The 26,273-nt window shown below is 52.4% G+C and overlaps 5 protein-coding genes across 5 annotated transcripts; 1 reads left to right on the top strand and 4 right to left on the bottom strand.

The window, feature by feature from the left end:
* Positions 1 to 1,073: 1,073 nt before the first annotated feature.
* J4E92_005039 (uncharacterized protein) lies at positions 1,074 to 2,304 on the bottom strand (the record flags this gene model as incomplete). The annotated part of the gene is made up of 4 exons (XM_051496423.1): positions 1,074 to 1,378; positions 1,455 to 1,688; positions 1,772 to 2,087; positions 2,143 to 2,304. 4 exons carry the CDS (start codon positions 2,302 to 2,304, stop codon positions 1,074 to 1,076), a joined length of 1,017 nt encoding a protein of 338 aa, XP_051353143.1.
* A 2,658-nt stretch (positions 2,305 to 4,962) lies between these two features.
* J4E92_005038 (uncharacterized protein) lies at positions 4,963 to 6,346 on the bottom strand (the record flags this gene model as incomplete). Its single annotated transcript, XM_051496422.1, has 2 exons — positions 4,963 to 6,126; positions 6,176 to 6,346. 2 exons carry the CDS (start codon positions 6,344 to 6,346, stop codon positions 4,963 to 4,965), a joined length of 1,335 nt encoding a protein of 444 aa, XP_051353142.1.
* Positions 6,347 to 7,769: 1,423 nt separating this feature from the next.
* Positions 7,770 to 14,385, bottom strand: J4E92_005037 (uncharacterized protein; the record flags this gene model as incomplete). The annotated part of the gene is made up of 3 exons (XM_051496421.1): positions 7,770 to 9,550; positions 9,598 to 11,114; positions 11,165 to 14,385. 3 exons carry the CDS (start codon positions 14,383 to 14,385, stop codon positions 7,770 to 7,772), a joined length of 6,519 nt encoding a protein of 2,172 aa, XP_051353141.1.
* Positions 14,386 to 18,889: 4,504 nt separating this feature from the next.
* J4E92_005036 (uncharacterized protein) lies at positions 18,890 to 20,346 on the top strand (the record flags this gene model as incomplete). The annotated part of the gene is made up of 3 exons (XM_051496420.1): positions 18,890 to 19,257; positions 19,322 to 19,511; positions 19,573 to 20,346. 3 exons carry the CDS (start codon positions 18,890 to 18,892, stop codon positions 20,344 to 20,346), a joined length of 1,332 nt encoding a protein of 443 aa, XP_051353140.1.
* A 1,688-nt stretch (positions 20,347 to 22,034) lies between these two features.
* J4E92_005035 (uncharacterized protein) lies at positions 22,035 to 25,077 on the bottom strand (the record flags this gene model as incomplete). The annotated part of the gene is made up of 6 exons (XM_051496419.1): positions 22,035 to 22,381; positions 22,440 to 22,534; positions 22,648 to 22,706; positions 23,158 to 23,182; positions 23,344 to 24,857; positions 24,907 to 25,077. 6 exons carry the CDS (start codon positions 25,075 to 25,077, stop codon positions 22,035 to 22,037), a joined length of 2,211 nt encoding a protein of 736 aa, XP_051353139.1.
* Positions 25,078 to 26,273: the final 1,196 nt, after the last annotated feature.

Below are 26,273 nucleotides of genomic sequence, written 5' to 3'. Positions count from 1 at the left end.
CCTTCGCTAAGTCTTGTCATTCTCGATTATAGCTTACTCCTAATGCTCAAGTTTCTATATCATTCTTACAACTCGGTCTTTCTCGGCATCTCTGTATACGCCATTGCTGTACAACATTGTACCAAAATACATACTAACGACACAGTATCCATCTGCTTATATGTACAGAATCACTTTATCTTGTCCCATTATATCAGAGTTTGTCTCCTCCTTGACGGCCCAGAGTTCATATACGTCTCGCCAGCCGTCATATCTATACTCGAAAGGTCGATCGCCACACGCGCCTTCAGTCTTTAAGATACGTACAAAGACCATTGCAATGGTCAAAGTCACAATGGTGGTACTCTTCCGCAGCGGGTGGAGGCGAAGGACGAGGCTCTTGCTCTTCACCCCTCGTCTCACCGCGGTGTCCACGCTGGTCTTCAAGTCGCCGAACTAGAGCTTGGAACGCATTCCAGGTTTCTTCTCGTCCCCGTATCTCTCTCTCTACATCACTGGTCAATCCGAGTGCGTGCCGCCGCATGGTTCGCATGGTGTATTGGAATTCTTCTCGGATTTCTCGCGCGTGCTGGGTTGCTGCTATGGCCGCTGCGGTCGCGGCTACGGCCTGCTCTGCGGCCTGTTCTGCAAGTTGTGCTTGAGCTTGAGCATAAGCATATGCTTGAGCGGCTATTGCAGCTTGTGCTTGGGCATGTGCTGCGTTTTGGGCCTCGGCTTCGGCTTCTCGTGTCTGTCTCTTCGCAATAGTGGTGTTGATGGTGTTGGTGGTGGCATCCTCGATGGAGGTTTGGAGGCGAGATGGTGATGGCATGTTTGGTGTGCTGCTGTCTTGCCTTGAGTGGGTGGGTGTTATTGGGGTTGCGTGGAGCGACAACTATCTAGCAAAGGAAGTATTTCTCTATTCTTTTATCTGCTCGAGGAGCACCAGATGCTGTTCACCATCTACAACCCATCCGAAAGAGGCTGACACTCCTTTCACAGCACACGTTCCCGCCTACGAAACGCTGGCTCACCGAACTGTCCCCTATATTCCACCGCATTTCACCTCCTCGCCCTCGATCTCGACCCCCAATCTAGTGAAAGTACTTCCAAGTCACTCCCCTCGTTACCGCCCACCCCTGATCCAGCGCCTTCACAACCTTCTCATCCAACGGCCCCTTCTCAAAGTCTCTGAGATTCATCTCCAACTGCTCCTTGCTACTCGCCCCAATGATAACCTTGTCTCCAAACTCTTTCTTCAGCTGACTATGATGCATCATCCACCGAAGCGCCGTTTCACTCTCCGTTTGACCTTCAGGTAACTCAGACCGCAGGCTCTCGATCGCAGTGAAGAACTCGTCGTTCCAGTAGCGTGCGCGGTACATTTTGCCTTGCATGCCTGTGAAACATTGATGTCAGCTCTAGATCACCCTCAATCCTTGTAGGACATGAATGGATGCAAGGTATCGACTTACGATTCGCGTCAAACCGACTCCCAGCCTCCAGAGCATCATTCTGCGTCTCGCGCTTGTACCGTGAGGTCAGCCACCCCCCTGCCAATGGATTGAATGCGTAGAACGACATGTTGTATTTGCGCAGACAAGGGAGCAGTTCGTGCTCGATGCTGCGGTGGAGGGCGTTGTATACGCCTTGGTAGACGCTGGGTAGCTGGTATCCGTTTGCCTTGCAAATCTCGCAGATTGCTGCGACTATGGTTGACTGTTAGTATGGTATCCAAAATGAAAAAAAGGGGCGAGAGTTGAAGGGGTCTGATGAACAGGACTGAACATACCCTCCCAAGCCATGAAATTACTAACACCCCACCTCTTAAACTTCTTCCCTCCTCCTTCCTCAAACAGCTCATGCACCGCCCTCGCCGTCTCCTCAAGCGGCACACTCCGATCCGGCGCATGCAAATACCACAAATTCACGCCTTCGGCTCCAAGCGCAGTGAGACTCTCCTCCAAACTCTTGCCCATATCCTCCTTCCTAGAGTGAGTAGGCGTACGGCCGAAAAGCCCATGGACATTGGGGAAGAACTTCGTGTCCATCACTAGACCGCGCTTCTGCCAAGAGAGTTGGGCGAGGTATTCTTCTGATGTGCCGTCCTGGCTTTGTTAGTTCGGTGGGGAGAGGAAGGCGAGAGGGAATGGGTGTGCGTACGCCATAGAAACGACTCGTGTCGACCTCGTTATGGCCGTAGGATTGAAAGGTATCGAGGATAGCTGCGCAGTCGTTTATATCCGAGGTGCGGACTTGTTCTTCGCCTTCGCGGCCGAAGGTCATGCAGCCGAAGACGATGTCGAGGGGAGTTTTGGATGTCATGGTTGGTAAGATGGTCGAGTATTCCGTTGTGACGATCTTGATTCTGGGTACATGGACATTTTGGATGTTTGGGTTACTTATGCTTCTGGCAACGACATCATTACACATCTTCCATGTGGAGCTGTGGAGATAAGTGGTCATGATATGCAGGGTCTTGGCGGAGTTTGACGGAGTTAACGCGGGTTACAACTCGGGACTGAACGTAAGACTATAAGATGTTGATCATTACTGTTCACGCGATAAGTTCTACGCTTGTTACACGCTTATACAACTGTCGTCGCTGTAGGGCTTACACGACCTTCTGGGAAGGGGTTAGGCTTGGTTGATTAACCAGGCGTTGAGTATGAAGTTAGGTTTTCGTGACTATGCTGAACAATGGTCGAGATGGGGAAGAAACAAGCTTGTAGTAGTAGCTCACTCGTGGGTATTAAAAGTGATATTCACAGAACTACATCCACTCCCAATGTACCGCACCCTTCTCCATTGTCCCTCCCAGCCCCCACCATTACAGAGCTTATCTTGACCCGGCATTAGTAGGATACTGATACGTAACCGGCTCGCCCTTGATATCATTCTCCTCCCTCCACTGTAGCCGATCAATCTCACTGACGCCAGGCCCTCTATAAACACTTCCATAAAGCCCACTCGCCCAATCCTTACCAGGCCCCTCTTTCGTCTCTTTCGTCGCCTTACGACTGTACCACTTCCCATACGCCAGCAGATAATACAACCTAAAGCTCAAGAAAGCAAACTTGTCGCGCTCGAGATCAGCAGGGTACTGCGCACCGAGATCAACAGCGGCAGCAATACCGCTCATGACAGCGACTTCGTGGGCGTTGATGAGTGTCCATGCTGCTGCGAAGCGAGTGTGTTTTCGTCCTTGGAGTAGCCACATCCATGGTACTACGAAGACGTAATGGGTCCAGGAATGGCAGAGCTGGTGCCACCAATCCTTGCGTATGATCTTGTCCTTGTTGATCTCGTCAATGCTCCATAGATGGCCGTCGCGCGCCTTGTTGAGGTAGATAGTCTGGAAAATGTGCTTGTCAAAGGGGACGTCCGGTGGGAATTGACTTTGGTAGTTTGTGCAGTCGAAGCACATTTCTAGTTTTGATCGATCTTGCGGGTACATTTTGATGTAGTACATGGGCTTGAAGTTCTTCTCGGCGTATTGGTTGCGGGCGGTTTGGTCGGCGCCGGAAAGCTCTTTGGCGGACTTTTCTGGGTCGTAGAAGTTTTCGTAGTGCTTGTGCATGTAGTCGCTGTCCCAGTGCGTGACGGTGATGTCGTCGGAGAATTTGGCGGAGCCCAGGACTTTCTTCTCACGGAATGAGGCCGTGGGTTCCAGGATGCGCTTTGCGGTGTCGGCGAGTACGCAGAGAATGATTTCATCGTAGTGCTCTTCCTTTTCTTGCGCATCCGCATCGGCGTTGTGCTCGTCGTCGTAGGGTACGTGGACACTGTTGGGATTGTGCGAATCAGGCATGGGCGTACGCTTGATCAACCTAACAGTAACACCAGTTTTGTCTCGCTTTACAGCTCGAGTGATCTCCGTCGAAAGCCTGACATTGACACCTCTCTTGAGTAGATCCTGCCTCCAGCGCTCGTAAAATTCGCTGAACTTTGGGAAAACAACCATAGGCGGCAAATTGCTAGCAATGCTGCGTTTATCTACCGGATACCACATGCCGTACGTTGGACTAGTGCAGAGCCGTTCCAGGATGATGCTGGGTACATTTGGCGTCTCGTTTCCAGTTCCCAGGAAAAGTGCAATCATGGGCATGGCGACAGTGTTGGTGAACTCTTCGGAAAACCAGAACATTTTGAAAAGAATCTTGATCGGGATCAATGCGAAGAAAATCTCGAACCAACGGACAATCTTGATCATGGTATGGAACCTGCGAATTTCCTTTTGATGGCGCGCAAGAAGCTCTGTGGGGAAGACGTTGGTCCAGAAGATGTCGTCTTTGCCGAAGGAAACTTGGAGGTTGACTGGATCTGCGTGGTGGCCTTGTCTCGCGAACATCGTCATGGTGTGGTGGAAGATGTAGCTTCCACCTTGAACACCCTGGTTCAGCCATTCGGCACCATGGCGCTCTTTGTCGACTCCAATGGAAAAAGCCTGGCCACCACAGTAATCTACTGCGTCGATGAGGGTAACATCGAATTTGTCAGGATGTTCGGAAAGATGGTGAGCACACGACATTCCTGCCTCAAATCAACAACGATGCATGTTAATACACGCGTTCAACATACCAGCGGCTCCAGCTCCCACAACCAGCACCTTCTTCTTTCCATCCTTGTTACCGCCTGCCATATTCGTGGTGGGCAGAATAGGCGTTCTGTCGGTTGAATGTGGCATCGAAGAAAAAGACTCAGCACTTATGCGACGCGCTGCAGGAGCGCAAGCTACTGCGGGCCTGTATTTGTCTGCAGCTGTCACGACATCAGCCTCGAACAAATGCGTCATGAAATCTCAAAGCGGCATGGTCCGATCTTGACTGGCTACGGCTATCGGTCGATCGTGCATCGCCAAGCGCTCACCAAACTTCAACACCACGCTAGATGATGATGTCATCCAAATTTGCGAATTAATTCATGACGGCAATATAGGTATCTTGGTGCAATTTCCCTGGTTCCCAACGCGTGACCTCGTGTCTACAGCGTGTGCATCCCCTTTAGCGCCCTGTCTGTCCAATCGTCCACCACGTCGCCTGTCTGATCGCCCGTGTTTTCAGAACGCGACGGAGGATCCATGATGGGGAATGACCCTGGATGTGTCGCCTGACTCAGATCGAAGAAGTCTAATCCCAAATCGGCCGTCGCGTCTGTATACCAATCATTCCCTATATCGAGTATGTCGGCATTATCCGTTCTTTCCTCGGCCGCCATGTCTACCACACTGTCCAGAGGCCCCTCCTCTGGTACATCTGGTACTGTTGGCGAATCGTTATCCTGAGTAACACCAGTTATCGTGGCGAATTGCAGCGCAATCCGGCCAAGGGTCTTGTACGTAGGTGCGAGCTTCTGCATCCCGCGGACCTGGTCGAGCACAGTGCGCACTGTCGCTTTACGTTCGACGTCTCTCGGTGAATCGGTTTGGCCCTTGGGCCGTGCAAGAAAATCTGCGCATACGATTAACACGGCGTGGAATACGAAGAAGAAGTCTAGCCAGGAGTAACCGATAATCTCGAATATCCCCAGCTCGATGCCGATGGTGATGCATTGGAGGCTTTTGTGTACTGATTCAACACAGTCCTCCGCCAGGATTAGGGTTGTAGACCAGTCCTCTGAGATTGGGGGCGCCTTGTTCTCCAGGAAGCAGACGTTGCTCTCGACCTTTTGTATGAGAAAGTCTCGGGAGATGACACAACGCGTGTAGTAATAGTAGACGTGCAGCAATAATGTCATTGCTTTCAGATCTGGGTGCCCTGGCATGTCTTCTATTGACATGTGCTGAGGTATTTTTGCGAAGAAGTTGTCGCACTCCCGTAGTAGGGCCATGGCGACAGCGATGGTCGGGGACCGTTCCTCGGCAGAAGTTTTGTCGAAATAGGCACGTTGTCGAATGCGGTACGATGTGGACACTAGGTCGGAACAGAGATTCATGAATGCTGCGTTGATGCGCGTTTGCTCTAGCATTGGTGCGTCTGGGACTTTCATCGACATCTCTCGGTCATCAATCACTGTTGGGCGGCCCAATATGCCGCACAGTGTCTTTTCGAATATGTAGAGGGACCACCAGACTTGTCGGCGCGTATTGCATTCGATGGGTTCGAATTGGACGTTCGTGCTGTCTCGATGCATTCCCATGGTAATGGCCTGATATGTGTTAGCAGAGCATGGGTGTCCTGTAAAGCATATAACGTACCATACGTGCAGCAAGACCTATCAGTAACCACGAGCTGCTCTTCTGCCCGATATTATGGTGATGCATGTTGAGAAGAACGAGCGCTTGGACATTGTCCAGACGAGTCGATGTCAGAAGCGTCCGAAAGTAGGTTTTGGCGAAGGCGAGAAACTTGTGGCGAAGTACATTCATTTGGTCGACATCATTTGCTTTTGATTTCTGGCAGCCAAACGACAACACCAAGGCCAACGAAACTAGCCACCCCATATCCTTGCACTCTTCGAACAACTGCGTCTTCCGTGAGTACGTAGCCTCCAGCCGGATCTGAAACGTGGTTCTATTGAAAAGGGGAAAGTACACATGTATGTGATCGAAGTAGACTGCTACTAGAGCGTCGGTGATATGCTTTGCGGGTATCAGATCACCAATAGTATCTAGACGTGATGAGTGATCATGATGTTGCGACGGATCGTTTGATGCCTCCCACTCTGTCCTAGATCTCTTGCGGCTGCCATGGCTAGAACCTGGACGCTGACTGTAGGATGGTGGAGCGAATTCATCTTCAGACGGGTTCGTGCTGCTGCGTTTGAGAGCTGAGCCCGATCGGCTCGAGGGGTTTGAGGTGAATGATCGGAGGCCAGGAAAGTCGGCGCCTGATACGGCCTTCCATCGGGACGCGAGGGTGCGGATAGTCGATGCAAGTCGGAAACTACTCGACGGCCCGAAATAATGTGAGGCACCACGATTCGTACGAATGATCTCGTCAGTCTGGGAAGATACTTGTTGCGTTATAGGCTGACGAAGGCGTTCTTTGCTTGTGGACAAGGCAGTAGTGCGCCGAGCAGAGTGCAGGGGATACGTGGTAGTCTGCGAGCCCAAGTATGCAGATGGGACAACTGGCGATGGCTGCAATGAGTGTTGCTGTTGTTGTTGCTGTTCCAGCGAAGAAGTCTGTCTATCGCTACTGCTACTGCTGAAGATGTCTGCGGGAGTAAAGTCGTCGCTCGCGGGCATAGCAATGTTCCTGGTCGTGGCGATCTTGAACAGGGTCTCTGTGTCCTGAACATTCTCATCCGGAAAGAGGCCTTTGACTAGCGACTCAAGGGCTCTGTAGCGTAAGCTGAGGGTCTCCACACTGCCATAGACCCTCTGTTTACGTGGAAGCTTCGATTCACACACCACGCCATTTGCCTTGCAGTCCGCACATGGCACGTCGGCATTTTCGCGTATGCACCGTGCCCGTCGGATTTTGCAGCGGTCGCAGCTCACGAGGGCTCGCTTTCGTGATGACCCTGATTTGGCCGGGCGTTCGGCCATGGCGTCGACTTCGTCGTGAGCAAGATCGGAAAGTGTAGCGGGCGTATTGACGCGCTCGAGATTGTGGAGTTCCGAGATGCGAAGATCGTATGATCACGTCGTCGCGCCCGCTGACAGCAGACCGTGGCCCTCATGCCGCCGACCAGGCCATCGGAGTTGCTTCCGTACCAAAGTTAACGCGCGTCACAATAAGGTTTACTGAGCGCGACCCAACTGGAAGGATCTTCTTTCGTGCTTATTAGAACTATCCCCTCATGCGCTCATTATTTATGCCGTGGTCTTGCCCGACCTCACTGCGCTAGTCTAGATACACTGGAATCCCGTATACAACTGCAGCAGCCCCGTTCAGGTACTTCAGGTAGCAGGCCTTTCTCGCATCTCGCACTGCCTCGTCTAAGCCAACGCCTTTCTGCGGCACCCGACCCGTGTTCGAACGATCATCCACCAATTTGGCAGACTTCTTTCCCTTCTTTGCACTGTCTACGCTTCTTGCAATCTCTACTTCCTCGGCCAATTGCGCAACTCGACCCTTGCCCTTCGCCTTCTTCGCGGGCGTTTTCGCGGGCGTTTTGGATGGTGGCGTATCTTCCTGTGCCTCAGGCCATAGTCCCCATAGTTCGCCCGCTTTGACGGCAAAACGATCGCAATCCTTGTCAGTGACATCCCACAGCATGCCAAGTACTGCTGGTGCGCCCGCAGTAAGATATGCCGCAAGCATACCCGAAGGCTCGAAAATGCCGTTTTCAGTGAGATGTACAGACGAACAACCGAAGAGAAGAGTGGTCGCACAGCCAGGTTTTCTGTCCCCTTCATCTTGCTCGCCGGGATAGAGACGTCGCACTGATTTTGACTTGACGTACTGTGCACCGCTGCCGTGACCGAAATACAATACCAAATCCTTCTCACGCAGTGCATCTTCGAATTCCTTCTCGGACGGTGCGCGGTTGGCGATATGGTTCCAGGGGCCTGCAAGCTCGTCTAGATGCGGTTTGATGGTTTTCGAAGTATGGGACAAGTCTCCGGATGGATTCAGCATGCTTGTACCTCCCGTACTTGTGGCTATGTAATGTCCCAGAGCAGCGTCCTGCTGAGTTGTGGAGGACCGTGCGGAAAGTATTCTTTCGCGAAGGGCAGCAAGGGAAGGTAGTCGCGAGATTGAAAGCGGCTCCAGGCAAGGCAGCGACTCCCAGGGGAACGCATGCAAGTTGTTGTCTAAGATGAGTATCGTGTGACGAGAACCAGCGTCAAGCTTGTGGGACGCGCTGTGATAGGCGCGTAGTGCTTCATACGTCTCCACGACCATGGCATCGAAATCGAGCTCGTCATAGGCATTGCGCTCGCCGTTGAACTGGAGGATGTCCACAACGAAGTATATGAGATCCATGAGCGCTTCGTCCAAGTCAAGATCCTCATTGGTAGCGTCGCCCAGCCCAATGAACAACTCCAGTACCCGTGTATCCAAGACTGGCCGCTTTTGAGTGCTCTTCTTCTTACGGGAAGGCAGGTGCTCGTTGAGTATGTCTTCCAAAGCCTTTCGGAATTTAGCTAGGAGAGCTGGCTGACGCTCATGCTGAGAGAAGATGCCCTTGAAGCCACCCAGCCAGATATTTTCCATGTTGATAAGAAGCTCACGAAGTCGGGTGTCCAGAGCTTCGCGTTCGGCCCACCACTGGTGTCTTGCTTCCCTCGAGGCCATGTCCTTGGCAGATCGCGTACTGAAATCACTGAGCTCAATGATCTCATCGAAATCCCTCTTGCCGTCCTCAAACGAGAACTCTTCCTCGTCCATCTCGCGCGAAGCGTGGCGAGCCAACGGTAGGCGCAATACGAAAGGAGACAAGCCACGCTCAAACCGGGTGATGAATAGCTCATCGCGGGCCTCACTAAGTGCCAGAGATACAGCAGACCAAGTTTCCGGAATGATATCAACATACTCCTTCTGAAAGCTAGACACTGAGCTGAAGGCGAAATGCGATGAATCAGCGGCTGGCCATCGCAGGCAGTCATCGCGCGACAGTTGTTGCTTCTCTGCCTCTGTTGATTCTTGCACGAGGCGCAAGGCGTTGACTTTAGGGAGCTCTGAGTGTTGTCAGTATAATGTTTGCCATGTGCCGTGTCTCACATACCACTCATGTAGGCTGCGTATAATGGGTGGAGGGAGCCCGGTAGCTCGGTCCCAGAAACGGCGGACATCAAAACGGTGACATGGCCTAGCGCCATGGAGGTTTGGCGGAACAGGTGATTAGATCCATTGGTAGCACACAGGCTGTGTGCTTCAACGAGTCGTGCACGTGCTTCGCGAAGCGTATCCATAAAGTCCACCTTGGCTTGCTTCTTCGCTCGACCAGTCTTAGTAGTTGCTAAAGATCCCACAGTTGCCTTCTTGGTGGTGGCTGCGTCCGAGAGTCTTCGTTCCTTGAGACCAAACGCAGGAAAAGCGATGGTCGATTCTGGCAGAGTGTTCACTGTGAAGTCTTCAGCAATCTGCTTCGCACTTTGTGCAAGCTTTGCTTTGAAGATAGCCCACATGTGCGACACCTCTTGGCTCAGCCCGGCCTGAAGCTGCTCTGCCTCATCAAGAATGCTGAGGGCTTTATCGAGATCATCGTGAAGAAGGCTAGCAAGGACAGCTCGGTCTCTCATGCTCGCCTGAAAAGCGCACAACGCAGAACACTGTTCGGCGATACTGAAAGCTTCGGCTACTACGGCCTTCCCTATCTGACGCTTAGTCGTTGTGACGGCCTTTGCAGTTGCCCCTGTGGCCTTGGTCCGAGCACCGGCGGTTGTTCTCGCAGCCGATTTTGGTGCAGCTTTGGCAGCGGGTTTACGGCCTCTGGTGGCTGGCTTCGCCGTGACACTCTCTGTAGTCTCTAGAGTCATAGAAGAGACCTGATCAGCAAGCGCATCGACCGAGGGTGACGAAGTCTCCAACGTCTTGATGTACGAGGGTGAGCTCAGCTCCTGGAGAAGCTTCTCCATGAGGTCATAAGACTGGATTTCTTGCTCGTATTGACCGTTCCAGTGATGCATCCTGGCTACAGCTGAATGGTAACCTGCAGTAGACAAGCATTTGCGGGATGTATCGGGGCTCAGAGCATTGAGAATTGTCTCAGCCTTGTCGGGTCTACCGCTCTGGGCCCAACAGTCAGCGCGCCAACTAGCGTTGTCCGTGATGAGAGTTGCGGATCCTGTAGCCAAAGCGACCTTTTCAGCCTGTTCAGCGACATGGATAGCTTCGTGTAACAGACCTTGATGGGCGAAGATCTGGGACTGTTGCATCAGGGCTCGGTATAACGCGGGAACCAAGGACCAGAAGTCAGGCCCGTTGAGAGCATCATGCGTTACAGACATGACAAGAGGCGCAATAGGTTCCTTGCTGTCCACGGTTGTCATTTTCTTCGCATTGGCCCGTGATTCGAGGGCTGCCCAAATGCGACGATTGACTGTGACGCACTGCCTTGCATGCTGAGCCGCTGCCTTGTATGAGCCAGTAGCTGAGGCGAGAAGCGACTGAACATAGGACGCAGCCGCCACGATCTTGTTGAACCGTAATCTACCGGAGAGGGTTGTCGTTGACTTTGCGAGATCCATGAATTGTCGATCGTTGAGCGCAAAAGATTGTGCGTTCGTCATAGTAGTCAGACTGTCCAGTGTTAGTATAGTTCCGTCAAGATAAGACACTGCTCCACATACCATTTGGTGGTATTTCCGATACCCACAAGGTACTCGGCATACGCCATATGCCATTGCAATCTGACCTCTACAGAGGGACCATGGCGTTCGATCAACGCCTCAGCCTTGGCCAAGGATAAACCCGCCTTGCCGGTGTAACCAAGGTGGAGAAACTGCAGACCGAGGGCACACAGCGTGGTGATTAGCTCGGATGCATCAGAGTCGTTCCGTAGCTCTAAAACCTTGACCAAAAAATGCAGGAGTGGTAGAGCAGCGTACTCCTCTCCTTTCGCGTTGAGGAATTCAAGACATGCTTGGAGGTCTTGCAACCAGGTCTCCGTATTGTCGACCCGATCTGTGAGTGCTTCCCATGAGGACGTAGAGCTGACGAGAGACTCCCACGCCGCAAAGCACTGCTTGAAGGTTTCTGTGGGAGGAGAAGCCTGCTGCATCAAGGTCTTGAGATCACGATGCGCTTTTAGATGGGCTTCATAGTGCTTGAGTCCTACGTCTTCACTACTTGCTGTCCGCACGCTGTCGTCGTCTGTGGCATCAAGTGTAGTCAGGTGCTGGGGCAAGATCTGCGGGTCCTGTTGGGAAAGTTGAAGAAGTGTGACAGAGAGCCTCAGATGTCGGATCGGAAAGGTTCCTGGTATGTAAAGCTGTTGCAGTCGTTCGACAAGGATACATATCGATTTGTTGAGGTTGGAGTCCCACTGTCGATTCTTGGACAACGTTCGCAGATAGAGACCAAGCTGTAACTCCAAGATGGCTCCTCTCGTTCCAGGTTCCAAATCTTCCTGATCGTAGAAGGCTAGCTCATCTGGTTCTTGGGGTCCAAATCGAATGAATGAGTGATGGAGCGTTTTCAACACCCGGACGAGAGCGTCGAAAGATCCATCAGTGCTGAAAACCTTGTGCAGGGATGCTGTAGATGTCTCCTTCGAAAGTTGCTGCAACGCCTCGACGGTAAGGTGATTTCGCATACACTCTTGGAAGGCGATGCGAGAACGATCGATGTGGTTCAGATCCTGCAATGCTTCGCCCAGGTGCTCTAATTTCATTGAAAGAAGCCCGCTTTCTCGCTCGGATGGCGACCGGGATTGCAAAAGATCAATCGAGCGCTGCATGGCTACAACAAGGGCTTCGGAATTGCACCGCGCTCTTCGCAGTTGTGAATATAGGGACCAGTATGCATTTGACAGTTTGATCAGGTACGCGCCAACGAGAGAAGTGTTCTCCTCTGCCGGAAGAGTACCACGCTCGATCTCTTCATCAAATCGGCGTACGATATGTGAGCATTCCTGAAGAATGGTATCAAGCTCTTGCCATTGGTCTTGCGTCTTTATCGTCTGCTTGCAACATGCCATTAGAGAGTCAACAGTACTCTTCGCACATTTCCAGGCCAGGCAAATTCTTTCGGAGTGTCGGTTTTGCGATTTCGTATCTGATTCACTCGACGATGCAGTACCGAGAAATCTGGCAAAGAAATGCACGCTTGCTGCAATAATTGGTACCGCATGATGTTCGATCGAATTTCTTTCAGAACTTTCTGTGGTTTTCGACGTACTTGCAATGATTAATCGTGTGGCAGCGCGTCGCAGAGAATTCACTTCCGCAAATAAGGTTTCCAGATCGGACACAGATCCACCTAAGCCTCCTTGCAAAACATCAAGTGCAGTGGCAATGGTTTCCTCCAGGTCCGACTTCTTTTCGCCTTTCACAAACGCTTCAAGATTAATGATAGCGACCCGTATCGCTCTCGTCGTTTGCTTTGCTGCGGATGCATCAAGGCTCGAAGCCTCTTTTAACGACCCTAGCCACCGGAGGGCCTGATCAGACAAGCCCGCAGCTTGAGCGAGAGAGGAAAGAGTCTTGTTCGCAGCGGCCGGTGTAGTGGAATCAGTCGGGAGCCCTTCCAGGTCGATGTACAAGGTTTCCGCGAGTTTAAACTTCTTGCTGGGTGTGAGTTTTGATCTGCGAGCGAAAGCAACCAAGCATTTTGTAAACGGTTCTAAGAGTTCCCGATCAACGTTGCCTTGATGCTTGGCCAGGCCCCACCACTTTTTCCGGGTGCTGAAGGCCAGATGTTGTAGAAGAAGTACGGTCTCCGCAGATGGTTGTAGATTGTTAGAGTCTTCTGCGCTCGATATACTCGGGCATAGGGAGAGAATTGTCTGCGCTAGGGACTCCAACTGTCTCGCCGCCTTCGCTTGGCTGTTCGATGTCTTCGCAGTGTGCCAGAGCAGATTTATAGGTGACGAGGAGTTGGTCATTTTCAGATATTCCCATGTGGCTTCGATAGTCCGGGGCCTCTTGAGCTTCGCAATAATGCGCAATGTGTATATCTGGAAGTTCGCTACCAATGGCACAGCAGGGCTCTTCGGGTCGATCGTCGCAAAGTCGAGAAGCAACGCAATGCTCTCCTTCTCTGCAGTCCCCGGCTGCGGTAGGCCAGACTTAGGCTCCTCTTTTGCCGGATCCTGGCCAAGATATTTATCCAGCTTCTTCTTCAGTCCTCTGAGCTCTTTGACTGCCATGTTGTCTAGGCCCAGTGCGACAAGCTTGCTAATAAGCACGAGCACGCCATTCTCGTACTGCAATTCCTGTGAGTCCTTGCCCAGCACTCTCTGTGCCTCTGTTGTACCCAAGTATGCAAATGCCGTCCTTGCGCACTCTGCTGTTGCGAGAAGACCAGGGTCTGGGCCTGGTGCGAGGAAGGACGAATACGACGACGACCGACGCGGGGCACGTTTTTGGGGCGAGTTATTGAGCTGAGAGACGGATCGCTCTCGAAGGGGCTTCTGGGATACGGAGGAACTCGTCGTATGACCGAGTCGCGGTCTAACCGGCTTGCGCGCATCTTCGGCGGTCGTTGGCTTCGATTTGGTAGGGGGGCGAGCAGCGACTGCGGGCAGCGGGTTCTTCAGCGCATCGGCGAGTGTCTGGAGCGTCGTATTGGCAACTTCAGTCGCTAGTACGTATCTCTCCTTTGGCGCAAGCGTCGAGTTCTTCTGCTTGGTGATATCGGCCGTCGCTGTAGCCGTTGCTGTCGCGCCTCTCCGCCGTGCCGTAGCCTGCACCTTTACTCGGACGTTCTCCTTTTGCGGTGCATCCTCCTCTTTACCGGACAGTAAGTCCTGAAGCGCCGTCACCGTGGTGTTTGTGCATGTCGTAGTCGACCGTAAGTCTGCCTTGATTCGGTCGATGCGCGTGCGCGTCGTCTCGTTTTTGGTTGCCATTTTGGATGGCTTGGCGGAATGGGTCTCAGGCGCAAAATCTCAAAAGGCTCGTAGATTATACATTATTAAGAAGACGGGTGCGCTGGTAGGTATGGTGTCGTTCAGTGTCGTCGCGCACGTCACCCAAAGACCGCGGCCAAACAACTCGAAAACACGCTACCGCATCTGGCTAGCGTTGGGCCCCTTCAGCCCTATTCTTGAGAAGGCGCGACCGTTGAGCCGCAAGACCCCTTGTGATTCTATCCATGAGCTTGTGTAACTCTCGCAGTGCGCAAAAAGTTTCTCCATCACCACCTTCATCTTCTAGGTACAATCTTGTTGCAAAAACCCATCGCTAACTCGACAGACATTGGCTTCCGAGCAACCCGTGCAAGATGCGGCGTGAACCACACCCGCATATGGACAAAAGCCAATATTATGCGAATCGTCAAGCAGAACATTGGCTCATTTCGCACAGCGCATGTTGACGTCGGGCGACCGTCGCAGGAATCTAGGCGATGACACTCCCAGCAACGACCTCCAGGCAGCGGCGTGCATGCGCTATTGGTAAGTCGCCAGAATGACCCTCAGTGTTGGATTGGTGATCAGGAACCCACTTTGAGCTCTAGACAGAGATTGTACGAGCACAGACTGCGACAGACTGGAAGACAAGTCTCGATACCTACTGCCAACAGCATGTATTGGCTATAGTGACATGTCAACATCTTCACACCGATGCTTGCACAGTTCCAGTCTGTCGGTAGTGTTGTATTGAACATCCGACCAGTCGGTCGTGGATGAGATAGGGATATACGTATTGAGGTCATGATCGACTTCGCGTAGACGGATATTTATTTCCACCCCAGCGGAATCACGCCACAGCAGTGCAGACTGTGCGCCGTTGAACTACGTCTCCCTGACTGAACCTTAGTCCAACTATATCACTCGACGTTTGATATAGCTGTTGCGCAGAATGTAACAGTGTGGGGGATAGGTTCTCGCCGTTTGTTGGTGGGGCATCTATGGTTTGTTCAATTGGTGCTTAGCAACGTTGGAACACTCTCACTCAGACGTACCTCCGTAGCGAGCTCCTGTGCACTCCGCTATCTGGAAACAGCGCCAAAGCTTTAGTAGCAACAGGGCGTAGTTGTAACAACTAGTGGTGAGCAGACTCTTGTTGAAACCTTGGCCGCGTCTTCTTTGCTCTACACTGGCTTACGTGGGAGTTGTATGCAAGGGAAGTCACTACACGAGCATGCTCCCAGCGAGAAGAAAGAGCCAAGGTCCAGGCAAGCGAGTCGGTGGTGATGGAGGGATGATGCAGCTGATACGAAGAAGGAACCTGTATCTCACGCTCAGCTCCGGACTGCCACGGCGCTATGTAGTAGTAGGATCGTGCCTAAAGAGACCTTGGCTTGGTCCTTGGTCTTGAGGCCGAGGCCTCTAAGCTAACCTAGCTTCTCGCTACTCCGTCGTTGCATGAAAGTAGCTAAACGGTGCTTGTGACCATCGGGTATCGAGTAGTGAGTAGTAGCGCCATCGATCACAGACGGTTGACCGGATCTGGGGTAACGGAGAACAAATAGATCATCGCTAAAACGACTTGGCTTGCGCACCTCTTGTGTTCGTTTCCTACGAGTCCGGACAGGTAGCAGACGTCCGTCTAACACTTTCAGATTTAGGGGATTCAGACAACCGGGTCTGCTGCTCGGCAGTATGTGTAAATGTTAACGATTAGTAAACGACGCCTAAGCGACACGGTTTCTTACACTGTCCTCATATCTGGGTGCATCACGGCTATAAGCAGGCCACTTGGCGCCATGCCAGATCTTGAGCCATGGCCGTTGTATCTTGCTGTCTTCAAGGTGGCTTGCAGATACGAGAGATCCTTCAAGGAAAGATTGGCTGACCGGCTAATGTTGTGCTACCTGTTGGAGGCTGGAACTTCTTCGGCTCACCAATCTCTACCAGGCCACACCTATGATCAAACGGAGGATTCAAATTGTCGTGTGAAGGCTCTTCGCATCCCTTCCAAGGTTCCAAGGTTTCAAGATTTGCTGACAGTTCAACGCAGTCAGCTCTTCCGTTCGCGTATCGAAGCCGCGGTCCTGTTCGGCGACGGGCGCGGAGTCGCTTCACAAACTATAATTGCCATTGATATAGCCTTTATGTCGGCGCGATTGGTGTGCCAGACGGGATGTGTTGCAGATTTCCAGGTATCGCTCATCGTTCCACGATGTACTAGGTCCAAAGAGGTAGACGGCCCCGCCGTTGTTCGGCTTGCGGGGTAAACTCAAGTCCTGCTGGTACGTCCCGTCTACCTCAAGGCTCCTCGCCCAGGTGGTCTCGACGCTGCTTATATTAAATGGTACCGGTCCTACGGGCCATCTCCAGGGCTGCATCGAGCGCGGGTAGAGAGTGGAACTCGGTCGTGTGTCCAAGTACGCTCTCTACCGTCATGCGTTTCCTTGGTACGGAGAAGCCAAGTCTGGGGTACTATGAATTGACACTGTTAGTACCTTTGCAGACCCTGTTGTAAGTACCCAGACGCGCTGCATAGCATCCCGAGAACCCGTCCAACTATGGAGCCCTGCCGTCCTCAACATTTAGACGCCTTGGTAGTGGAAGTAGAATGCATCAGCTGTAGACTACATACGCCACTCATACGATGATGACGGAGCTACTCTGCACCCGGGTAGCGGTTCTCATGCGTACGAGCTTCCTGCAGGAACGCTGTTTCACTACCGCAAAACAATTGCACGTGGCGATCGAGTAGGACATGTATGAACCTGTCTATCGTCCTCCAACAATAGATGATCGTTCCGTGGCGCAGCATAACGCCGGAAACTTCTGGAACGCGTCAAGACGGTCCACGTAACAGCACGCTTGCTTTTCTGACCAACAGGGCGGTACATTCTGGCGCGTCAGAACTGCAAGTTTTGATTGCGGACGAGTATGCATGCGGACGCAACTCAGCGCTTCGACCGCCTCGGCCTGCAAGCCTGGTATTCGGGATGGCGCAAGCAGTTCTCATGTCTCCCGTCGTCCGTGATGGTACGAACCACGGTAGTTGCTGCCCGGTGGTAATCTAGAGGCGGCAGTCAGCATCCGCGCGACTCGTGGGCTCAGCGAACGCATTTTGAATAACGGTGTGTCAAATGAACCCACCGGCAGCGCGAAGAGATATGCCAGTTCGGGCCGCGCAACGAATGCCAAGGGGTGAACAATTCTCCAACAATCAACCCCCTGGCTAAGAGCCGCCTAGACCGCAAACGGTTAGTGGTAGTGTGCCTGGCATCGCATCCTCCACAGTCGCCTAATTGCCCAGCCAGACCCTCCCCCGCAACTGAGCACGGCAAAAGCAGACGCCAATGTCACATTCGACTCAGCGGAGGTTGGACGACTCGTCGAAAAGGAATCCGGACCGCACAAGCTGCGGCGCAGTTGGCAGAGGCAAACGCCTCATCAAAGACCAACCATGGCGTTCACGCAACAAATTGCGCAAAACTATGTGAATACGCATCAGCGCGGCGAGACCGCGGATGGCACCGCTTTGTGGCACTGCAAATCTTTGTCGCATTCGGCCTCTTCGCAGGCATCGCTGACCCTGAAGACCATTCGGAGGCAGAACAGGGGCGTGCTCCACGTGGTGGCGGCGCATTGTTGTTGTTCTTTTCCGTCCTTTGCCGCTTGAAACTCACACGCGACAACATTTTGGTATCTGCACAGCGAAGCTTACTCGTCTCTGACAAGGAGCACCCAGCCTGTCTACGCTCAAGCAGTGGAGTCGCCCGGCGGGCCCGAGTACGACATGTCTCTCGAGTCGTCTCCCTGTATCAGAGGGGCACCTGAAGCCAATATTGGGCGTCCGCTCGGCTGGCAATACACTCGCTGATTGACAGGGGACGGAAGCTCCCTGGACGCAATGGCCCATGTCAAACTTACTCTCATCAACCCTGCAACTGTAGCGTGCTGAGAAGCTTAGCGATCGTCTAGGACCCGTCCACGCCGTCCAACATGCCGCGTCTGGGGCACCTGCATTTCCGTTTGGCCCGGTAAAGAAGTCAGTTGGACGATCTCCTTCCTTTCATGTGTTCGGTCCATATCAGGGCACACTGCTCCACCCAGACTAGTTGTTGGCATCTATTGACATTATTTCCTATATCCTTCGCACATGCCCTAGGCTGTGGATCTTTCTCGCGGAGAATACCTTTAGTGTTGACTCCTCCTTTGTGCATACAACAAAGCCAAGCCACATCCCACCTGACCTACTTAACCTATCTGACCGTTCGACAACGTCCTGTCACACAGTAGCCTGCTTATTGGTGCTCGACAAATCTTGGGGCGGTCACTGGATCTTACAGAGCACGAGACCGAAATTGCTTCGTTGCAGGCGCGATTCGACGATTTGTTGCTTGCCGGCCATGGTCTCTTGATGAGCTGAGAACAGAACTACGTCCGATCATCTTATCGGGCCGCTTCAACTCGCATACGACGATCTGTTGCAACCATGGCGCCCTACGACATGGCCATTATAACCTCTGCCCTGGAAGGCCGTTCTATCAACAAGCCGTACGACCCAACCTTGGACAGCATGGATCCGCTCAAGCCCGTGTACAAGGCGGGGCTCATTCCCCTTGGCATATTCGCCATGATGAGTTTATTATCAGTTACGGCCTTGCTCGGATTCATCACTCAACGAATGATATCGTGGCGGAGACACTACAGACAATATGTCGGATACAACCAATACGTTATCCTCATCTACAACCTCTTAATCGCAGATCTGCAACAATCAATCGCCTTCTCGATATCCTTCCATTGGCTCCGACTAAACAAGATCGCGGCACCCACTGGCGCATGTTTCCTGCAGGCCTGGTTCCTGCAAATTGGGTAAGCATTATCCCCATCCGATATGTCTGTGATATAGACACTGACTCTGTATACCCGTGTTCAGAGATGTCGCGAGCGGTTTCTTCGTCCTCGCAATCGCGATACACACCTGGTTGGGCGTGGTCAAGGGATACAAAATGCCATACTTTTGGTTTGTGGTGTCAATCCTCTCGATTTGGGCCTTTGCATTGTTTCTCACGGTGCTTGGACCGGCGCTCTACCAGGAGCGATACTTCGCTCGTGCTGCAGGATGGGTAAGCCTATCCCTCTCCGACTTCCGTGTACCCAGGAACTATTTGGACTGACTATCAGTAGTGCTGGGTTTCCCACAACTACCAAGAAGAAAGGCTTTGGCTACACTACTTGTGGATCTTCATCGTAGAGTTCGGAACAATCATCATCTACGCCCATGTCTTCTTCCACCTCCGCGGTCGCATCCGGAGCATCATCGCGAACGATACTAGCAAGCTCACGCGCGCGACCAAGTTCATGGTCATGTACCCTTTCGTATACGTCCTCCTCACATTGCCCATAGCGGTGGGTCGCATGGTAGCGATGACCGGTCATCAAATGCCAGAACTCTTCTACGTCGTGGCTGGCTCGCTTCTCACATCGTGCGGCTGGATCGATGCGCTCTTGTACACCTTGACACGGCGGGTTCTAGTCTCCGGAGACTTGAGCACAGGGCACTACAACAGAACTGTCACTGCGACCCTCACGAACGCAGCACGACCAGGCGACGACAATCATTACGGCCTACATTCCATGAGCAACAAAGAACCCCTCACATCCACTGCCCGCACCGTCACCATAGTAGGTGGCAGCAACAGGCTGTCACGAATAGTGGACCACCGCCGCGGGCGCAGTTACACAACGCGGTCACGACTCGAAGACACGCTACACGAGGACGATAGTCCAACACGAGCAGGATCACAAGATTCGATCATCAAAAACACGCCCACAGGGCACGGCATCAGTATTGTCACCGAAACAAGTGTGCAGGTGGAGACTACTGACGACAAAGAGTTCGAAGCAGGAAGGCCACGGTCGAAAGACTGGAATGATGAATACAGTCGAAGGCCGTCATGAGACGGGTATACTTTCACCCTTGGCCTGGTCCTCCTCCAAGTGACCACGCCCGTTGCTCGCAGAAAGAACTGCACTACACACCGACCCCGTTGTCCCTACCTTGACTCGATACTACTTGTACACTATCGTTTGTTCAGCACGAAAAGCGTAGGCGTTGGACTGGCGCGACTTCCTGTTTCCTTTGTTTCCAAGCTATGTTGCACTACACTGTCTACCAAGAGGTAGCATTGAGATACCCGAATACAAAACAACTACAATTTCAAACGTACACTGTCCGATTCTAGTCTACCACACCACGATGTGTTAGTGTATTAGCATCATATAAAAGCGCAGTACTGTATAGAACAATACATATCGTCCCCCATGTTCTACCACCTAGTGTTCACGCGAAAGTACATACGCATACATTCGGAGTAAAAATGTGACCGGTCAATCCAACATCCGTTCCACGTTTCACGTTATCGAAAGTACTAACCTCGCGAAGTTCTTAGCAGCTACTCGGAGTGCGGTGCGAGGCTCCTCGCGAAACCTTACGCCTAGTGTATCCCGACGAACAACGGAGTGCTCACCGAATTCCAAGACAGCGTTACGCTAAGCCGTCCCGATGTCCAGATGGATTGCATTTAGATCGTATCATTCGTATTACGGGCGTGCTTCCTGTGTTGCACGAAATGAACGCCGACTTGAAGGGTGCTGGAGCCGGCTTCGTAGAGAAGCTTTCGAGAGCCACTTCATCGAAGGGAAAAAATGCACATTTCCCTACAGCCAGTAGTAGCAGTGAATCACCCGAAGGTCTGTATTGCATTCAGAATTTGCTATTTTCGTCTCAGCACTAATGTATTGTACAGTCCTCTTTTCAGTTTCATCCTTGATCGGGGTGGGGTGGAGCAGAGTATGCCTTGGAAGTGTTGGCAGTGGTCCGGGTACTGAAGCCGACAAAACAAAGGGTATTGCATCAAGCGAGCGTGAGAAAACATACTCATCGCTTATCTTACATAACACGAACCATTCATCGTTTAGACGTACAGGGTTAAGCTATGGTAGTACGCGTGGTTCATGGTGGCGATCGCAATCGCTGGAAGTCTGACAGTATGCTGCTTGATGAGATGTCGCAAGTATAGAAGGCGAGGCTGGAGGAATTTGTCACGGCGCGCTTCTAGCACTCGGTAAGAATGGCAAGGGCGGGCGTTGGCTGCAGTTGTAAACTTTCGTGGCGGCGATCCTGGGAACATAACAAGAAACTGATCGGACGTACCGCAGTCTACATTCCTACCAAAACGAACGTTCAAACAACTGCTAAGGCAACGTAGACTTGTTCATTACTCGTAATTGACATTACCCCCTATCGAGCGCATAGGTCCACACCCAAGTCATTCCGTGATTGGTTTGATGTTGACTGTAGACTGCAAATAGTAGAAGTTGGTGGAGCGTCTTGGGCGATGGTTACGGTAGGACTTCACACTTCAACACAAGACACTGCATGTACTGGGATTGGAGGATGATGTTTATTGGCGTGAGGGGTCACTCAAAGCCATTTTGGCACACCACTGTATCTGCACCATGATATCGCCGGTTTCCATGCGTAAGAAAGTGCAGAAGGAGAATAATCGAGAAGTCCGAGAAACCACGCCGTTGACCATCCGTATCCCATTTTGCCAGCCAATCCACCCGGAGCCACCTGTCCACGTCTAGATGTAGGTCTCGTAAGGTACGGGTGTGATGTTCTCCGGCTTCTGCTCCTTGAGGCTGACAATGTGCTCGGCGCGGGGCTGTGCGGGCTGGCGCTTCATCTGTTGGGGCTCGCCAGTCTCCTTGGCCTTTTGTTGCTTGGCGAAGTTGAGCTTGACGCGCTTGAGGAAGTCCTCTCGTGAGCGGGAGTGGCGGACGTGTTCGATGCGGACGTTGATGCGCTTCTCCATGTATCGGTTGCCGACTTGCTTCTGGAGGATGACACCGACGGCGGACTTGGTGACGTTGTAGACGATACCGGTCTTGCCGTGGTAGACCTTGTAGGGCATACCCTTCTGGACGGCACCTGTCTTGCATAAGTCCTCCGCTTCAACCGCTTTCGCTGTGGATCTGGGGTTTCGTACCGTTGGCTACGACATCGACGATATCACCGACCTTGTACTGCTTGAGGTAGGTCGAGAGCGGGATCATTCCCTTTTTCTTGAAATCGCGAGAGAAACTGTCGCAGCGTCAGCAATCGTCCGAATGAATAGAGTGCGCCTTCGACTCAGACTGCGGTCTGGTCTTGTCGCATGGGGAGTCGCATGGGGAGTCGCAATCATTCAAACTTACGCATAGCGCGTACCCGCGCGGAGACCGGCTGCGTGACCCATTGTGTGTTTGAAGTTGGGCTGGTGGTTAGTAGCTGAGCTGTTGTTGATGGCGGAGTGGAATTTGGCAGAAACGAGGCAGTGTGCGGTGGTCCGACCGCTGGCGTCTTGGCAAAGACCCACATACGCTCTCAAACCACCAAGACAGTGTAGAAGCTCCATTGTCTAGATACTTGCTACTGCAATAGATAGCTTTCTTTGTCCTACATTATTACCGTCTCATAGTTAATTCGCCTTGACCTCCGCCGCTTACATCCCATACATCCTGAGGGGGTGTCATCAAGGCTCTCTTCTTCAAGTGACCAGCAAGCCGGAACACTTAACGAAAAAAGTATGTATGCAAGTAACTGTGCGTGCGCTGTTCAAATCAAACCCTTAGGATTCGAGCGCGAGGCATAGATGCGTCAAGTCTAGAAAGAATGTTAGTGGGATAAGATAGAGAGTACGTACACGAGGCTGTGCGAAACACCACCCCAGCGTTCAGTCCCGAGTCGAACCTGACTGCATCGTAAGAGAGTCAAAGGCAACTCAAAGGTTAGTTCGCCGAGAAGTTGAAGATTGAAGGTAGTAGTGTCGAGTAGAAGGCGTATTAGGTCGAGATTTGCGTCCAGCTATTGGTGTGGCAAGATCCGATGTTCATTGGTAGGGAGAGACATACGGATAGGGAGAGGCGTAGGGGTTAGGCAGGGAGGGTACAGTAGCAGCAGCAGCGGCGGCAGCAGCAGCGGCGGCCATGGCGGAGGTGAAACGGTTCTCCTCAACAGCAGCAGCGGCAGCAGCAGCAGCGGCGGCGCGGACAGGGGCGAGAGCGTCCTCAGCAGCATTAGCGGCGCGGGCAGCGGCGCAGACAGCGGCGAAACGGTCGTTAGTAGCAGCTTCAGCAGCAGCAAGATTAGCAGCAGCGGCGGCGCGGGCAGGGGCGAGAGCGGCTTCTTGGTAGCAGCCTTTACACATCCATCGGTTTGAGGAGGAATCGAACTGCCTCTTGCCACCCTTCTTAGAGATGATGGCACCGCAAGCTTCGGTCTCGCATATCTGGTCGCCATTGTCGTCAAACACGCCTGGATATTGTTCGCGGGTCAGGGCTTTTGAAAACAGTTCGGCAGGCCGGTCGACACGATGTATCCTGAAATAGTAGTAACAGGCATGACATTTGAACGAGAGCCCGTCGGGCCGGGTGGGATCCACGCTGTAGAACCGTGTTCGTCCCACGCCTCGAGCAGTCCGGGCTTCCGAGGTATCATCGCAGTTCTGGCAAGTGCGTATGCCTCCGTGCCTGCGCCTCCATCCCTGGAGGAGTGACCAGGTCGAGTTCAAGCCTGGAGCAAGCGGCCTGTCAAGTAGACATGCTGCACGAATGGCATCGACAGCTGTGTAGAGATCATCGTGCACGAATTTCGAAGGAGGGTCGCTGCGGAATCCCGAATCGGAGATAGTGCCCAGGTATATCATAAAGACCGACTCGGCGAAGATGGTTAACCATGGGATGGGATCGTGTCCATAGTGGGCGAGGCAGCGAAGGTTGATGTCACGGCCCTCGACGAAGATGGCCCTGCTGTGGCGCCCCGTCTCCTTGCGGGCTCCCGGATTGCGACCTCCGATGTAGGCGTACCAGCGTTGGAGGATTCCATGGATCCCACAGGCAGAGCCTACGTAAGACTTCCATTCCCTAGAAGCGAATGTTAATCGAAGTTGAAAATGCCTTGGAAATGTGGATGCTGCATACCACGTATCCTCGGGACTGCCTTTCGTCATGCTCACATAGACTCCCTTCTCGCTAAGTATGGTGTTGGGCAGTCGAGGCAGCGAGAGGACATCGTCGACGGTGAAGTTGCGCTTAGCCAGTACTAGTCTGGTCTCCTCTGGAACGCCGGCCAGAAAAGACTCGAGGAGAAAGTCAGGATCGGCATTGCTGATGAGGGTTGCAAAGCCGCGAGTGAAGAGTCCGAAGTGGTCATCGTCAGCGTCGTTGTAGTGAAGCCAGAACTCGAGGACATGATGTTTGAGTTGTTGGATGATGATCCGGATGCGAATTCGGAAACGTTGAATCCGGTCCTCGCGTATCGACTCCTTGAGTAGACGCATCGTTGGTGAAGATGGACGAAGACGCCTATCACTCTCATCGAACTGGAATTTCCGAGGAAGATGAAGGTGAGCATCATCATCCTCGATCTTGTGGAATGTTAGCTTTGCCGATGATAAGTTGAATCGGTCCACATACGCTGTCGTCTTCCGGAATGCCATCCAAATCCTCACATGGCCAATACTCGGGATCGAGTATAGCCGCTTCATCACGGATACTAGCTGTCCTGTCGTCAATAAGATCAATGAGCTGATTAGCATCGACATTGCTGTCGCCAACAGTGGTCACGGGAAGAGAGAAGGAAGGCATGGTGTTGGAGAAGAGGTATATGAGGTTTGATTATGCAGGGTATGTAGGAGTGTGTGAGTGTTCAGAGGGCTTCTGATAGCTTAGCTGAAGGATGAGACGAGAATATGAAGCAGGAGCGACGAAAGTCTGAAGCAGAAATGGCGAGAGTTTGCTGGCTTGGCTGATGTGGAAGGCGAAGAGATTGGTAGGAAGCAGGATGTGGGAATTGAAGCCGCTGAACTGTTGGCTGAACTTTTGGTGTGCTTAACGTTGTCAATTAGGGACAAAGAGCAAAGGAAGCTCGAAGCTCCGCAGCGGCATAAGTATCTTCGGTGAGACGCTCCGAGCGATCAGGGTGCTTGCCTTGAGGGCCATGAGCTCTTTCCTCAACACCAGAACATCAGCCCATCCCGATAACGCTGGTCCAGAAATGGACAATGGTAGCCCCGCACCTGGAAACATCCGGAAGAAAACTGTTGAGAGGCGTGCTGGAGGTAGACACAAGCTGTGATGGACTACCCACGGTGATGCGATGTCAGTGTCGTGATGTTACGAGAAGGAGTATCAACACCACAAGCAGCGCCAGCTATGCAGTGTAGCAATAAGCTGCATGCTTCAATTTCACCAATATCTTTGTGAGCGCTAGAACATGCCACTATCCCGTAGATGCGTGCAATGGGATTTCCCGAGTGTGGATGACGCAGTGACGTCGTACGTTGAACTGGACGGAGGCACGGGCACCCAGACTTGGCGTGAAGCTGTGTATCTCATCGTAGTCTCTGCTGCTGTTACTCTTCTTTTTCTTCTTTAACGATGAAAGCGGCAATTGTCGTAAGTATACCCCTTCCTACACGACCCCTTCCACTCCTACCTTACCACTGGATGGATCCGGTGCACCTGCTCCGCAAGTTCGACGCACCCTACGATTGCATACCGATTCATTTTTGCACCTGCTCTCACTATCTGCTATCGAAGAAGGACCAGCTGCCACATTGACCACCCATCGCCGTTCTCTCAATGGTTGGCTGCATGATCCATCGATGGCAGGCTCGACCAACCCTCACCATTGGAATGGAAGAAGAACCAACCTACCGAATGCTACCAATACAACCTGGATTTGAAGACTAGAACATCCATCATACACATTAGAGAGAGCCCGTTGTGTTTTGATCATATACTAATTTTTGCCATTTAGATCTGCACCGTTTTCGCTACGT

The sequence above is a fragment of the Alternaria infectoria genome (assembly GCF_024043175.1).
Source record: "Alternaria infectoria strain BMP 0036 chromosome Unknown scaffold_7, whole genome shotgun sequence".
In the NCBI taxonomy this organism is placed as follows: domain Eukaryota; kingdom Fungi; phylum Ascomycota; class Dothideomycetes; order Pleosporales; family Pleosporaceae; genus Alternaria; species Alternaria infectoria.
The sequence above is the reverse complement of the archived record's forward strand: the minus strand, read 5'-3'. Positions and strand labels throughout refer to the sequence as shown.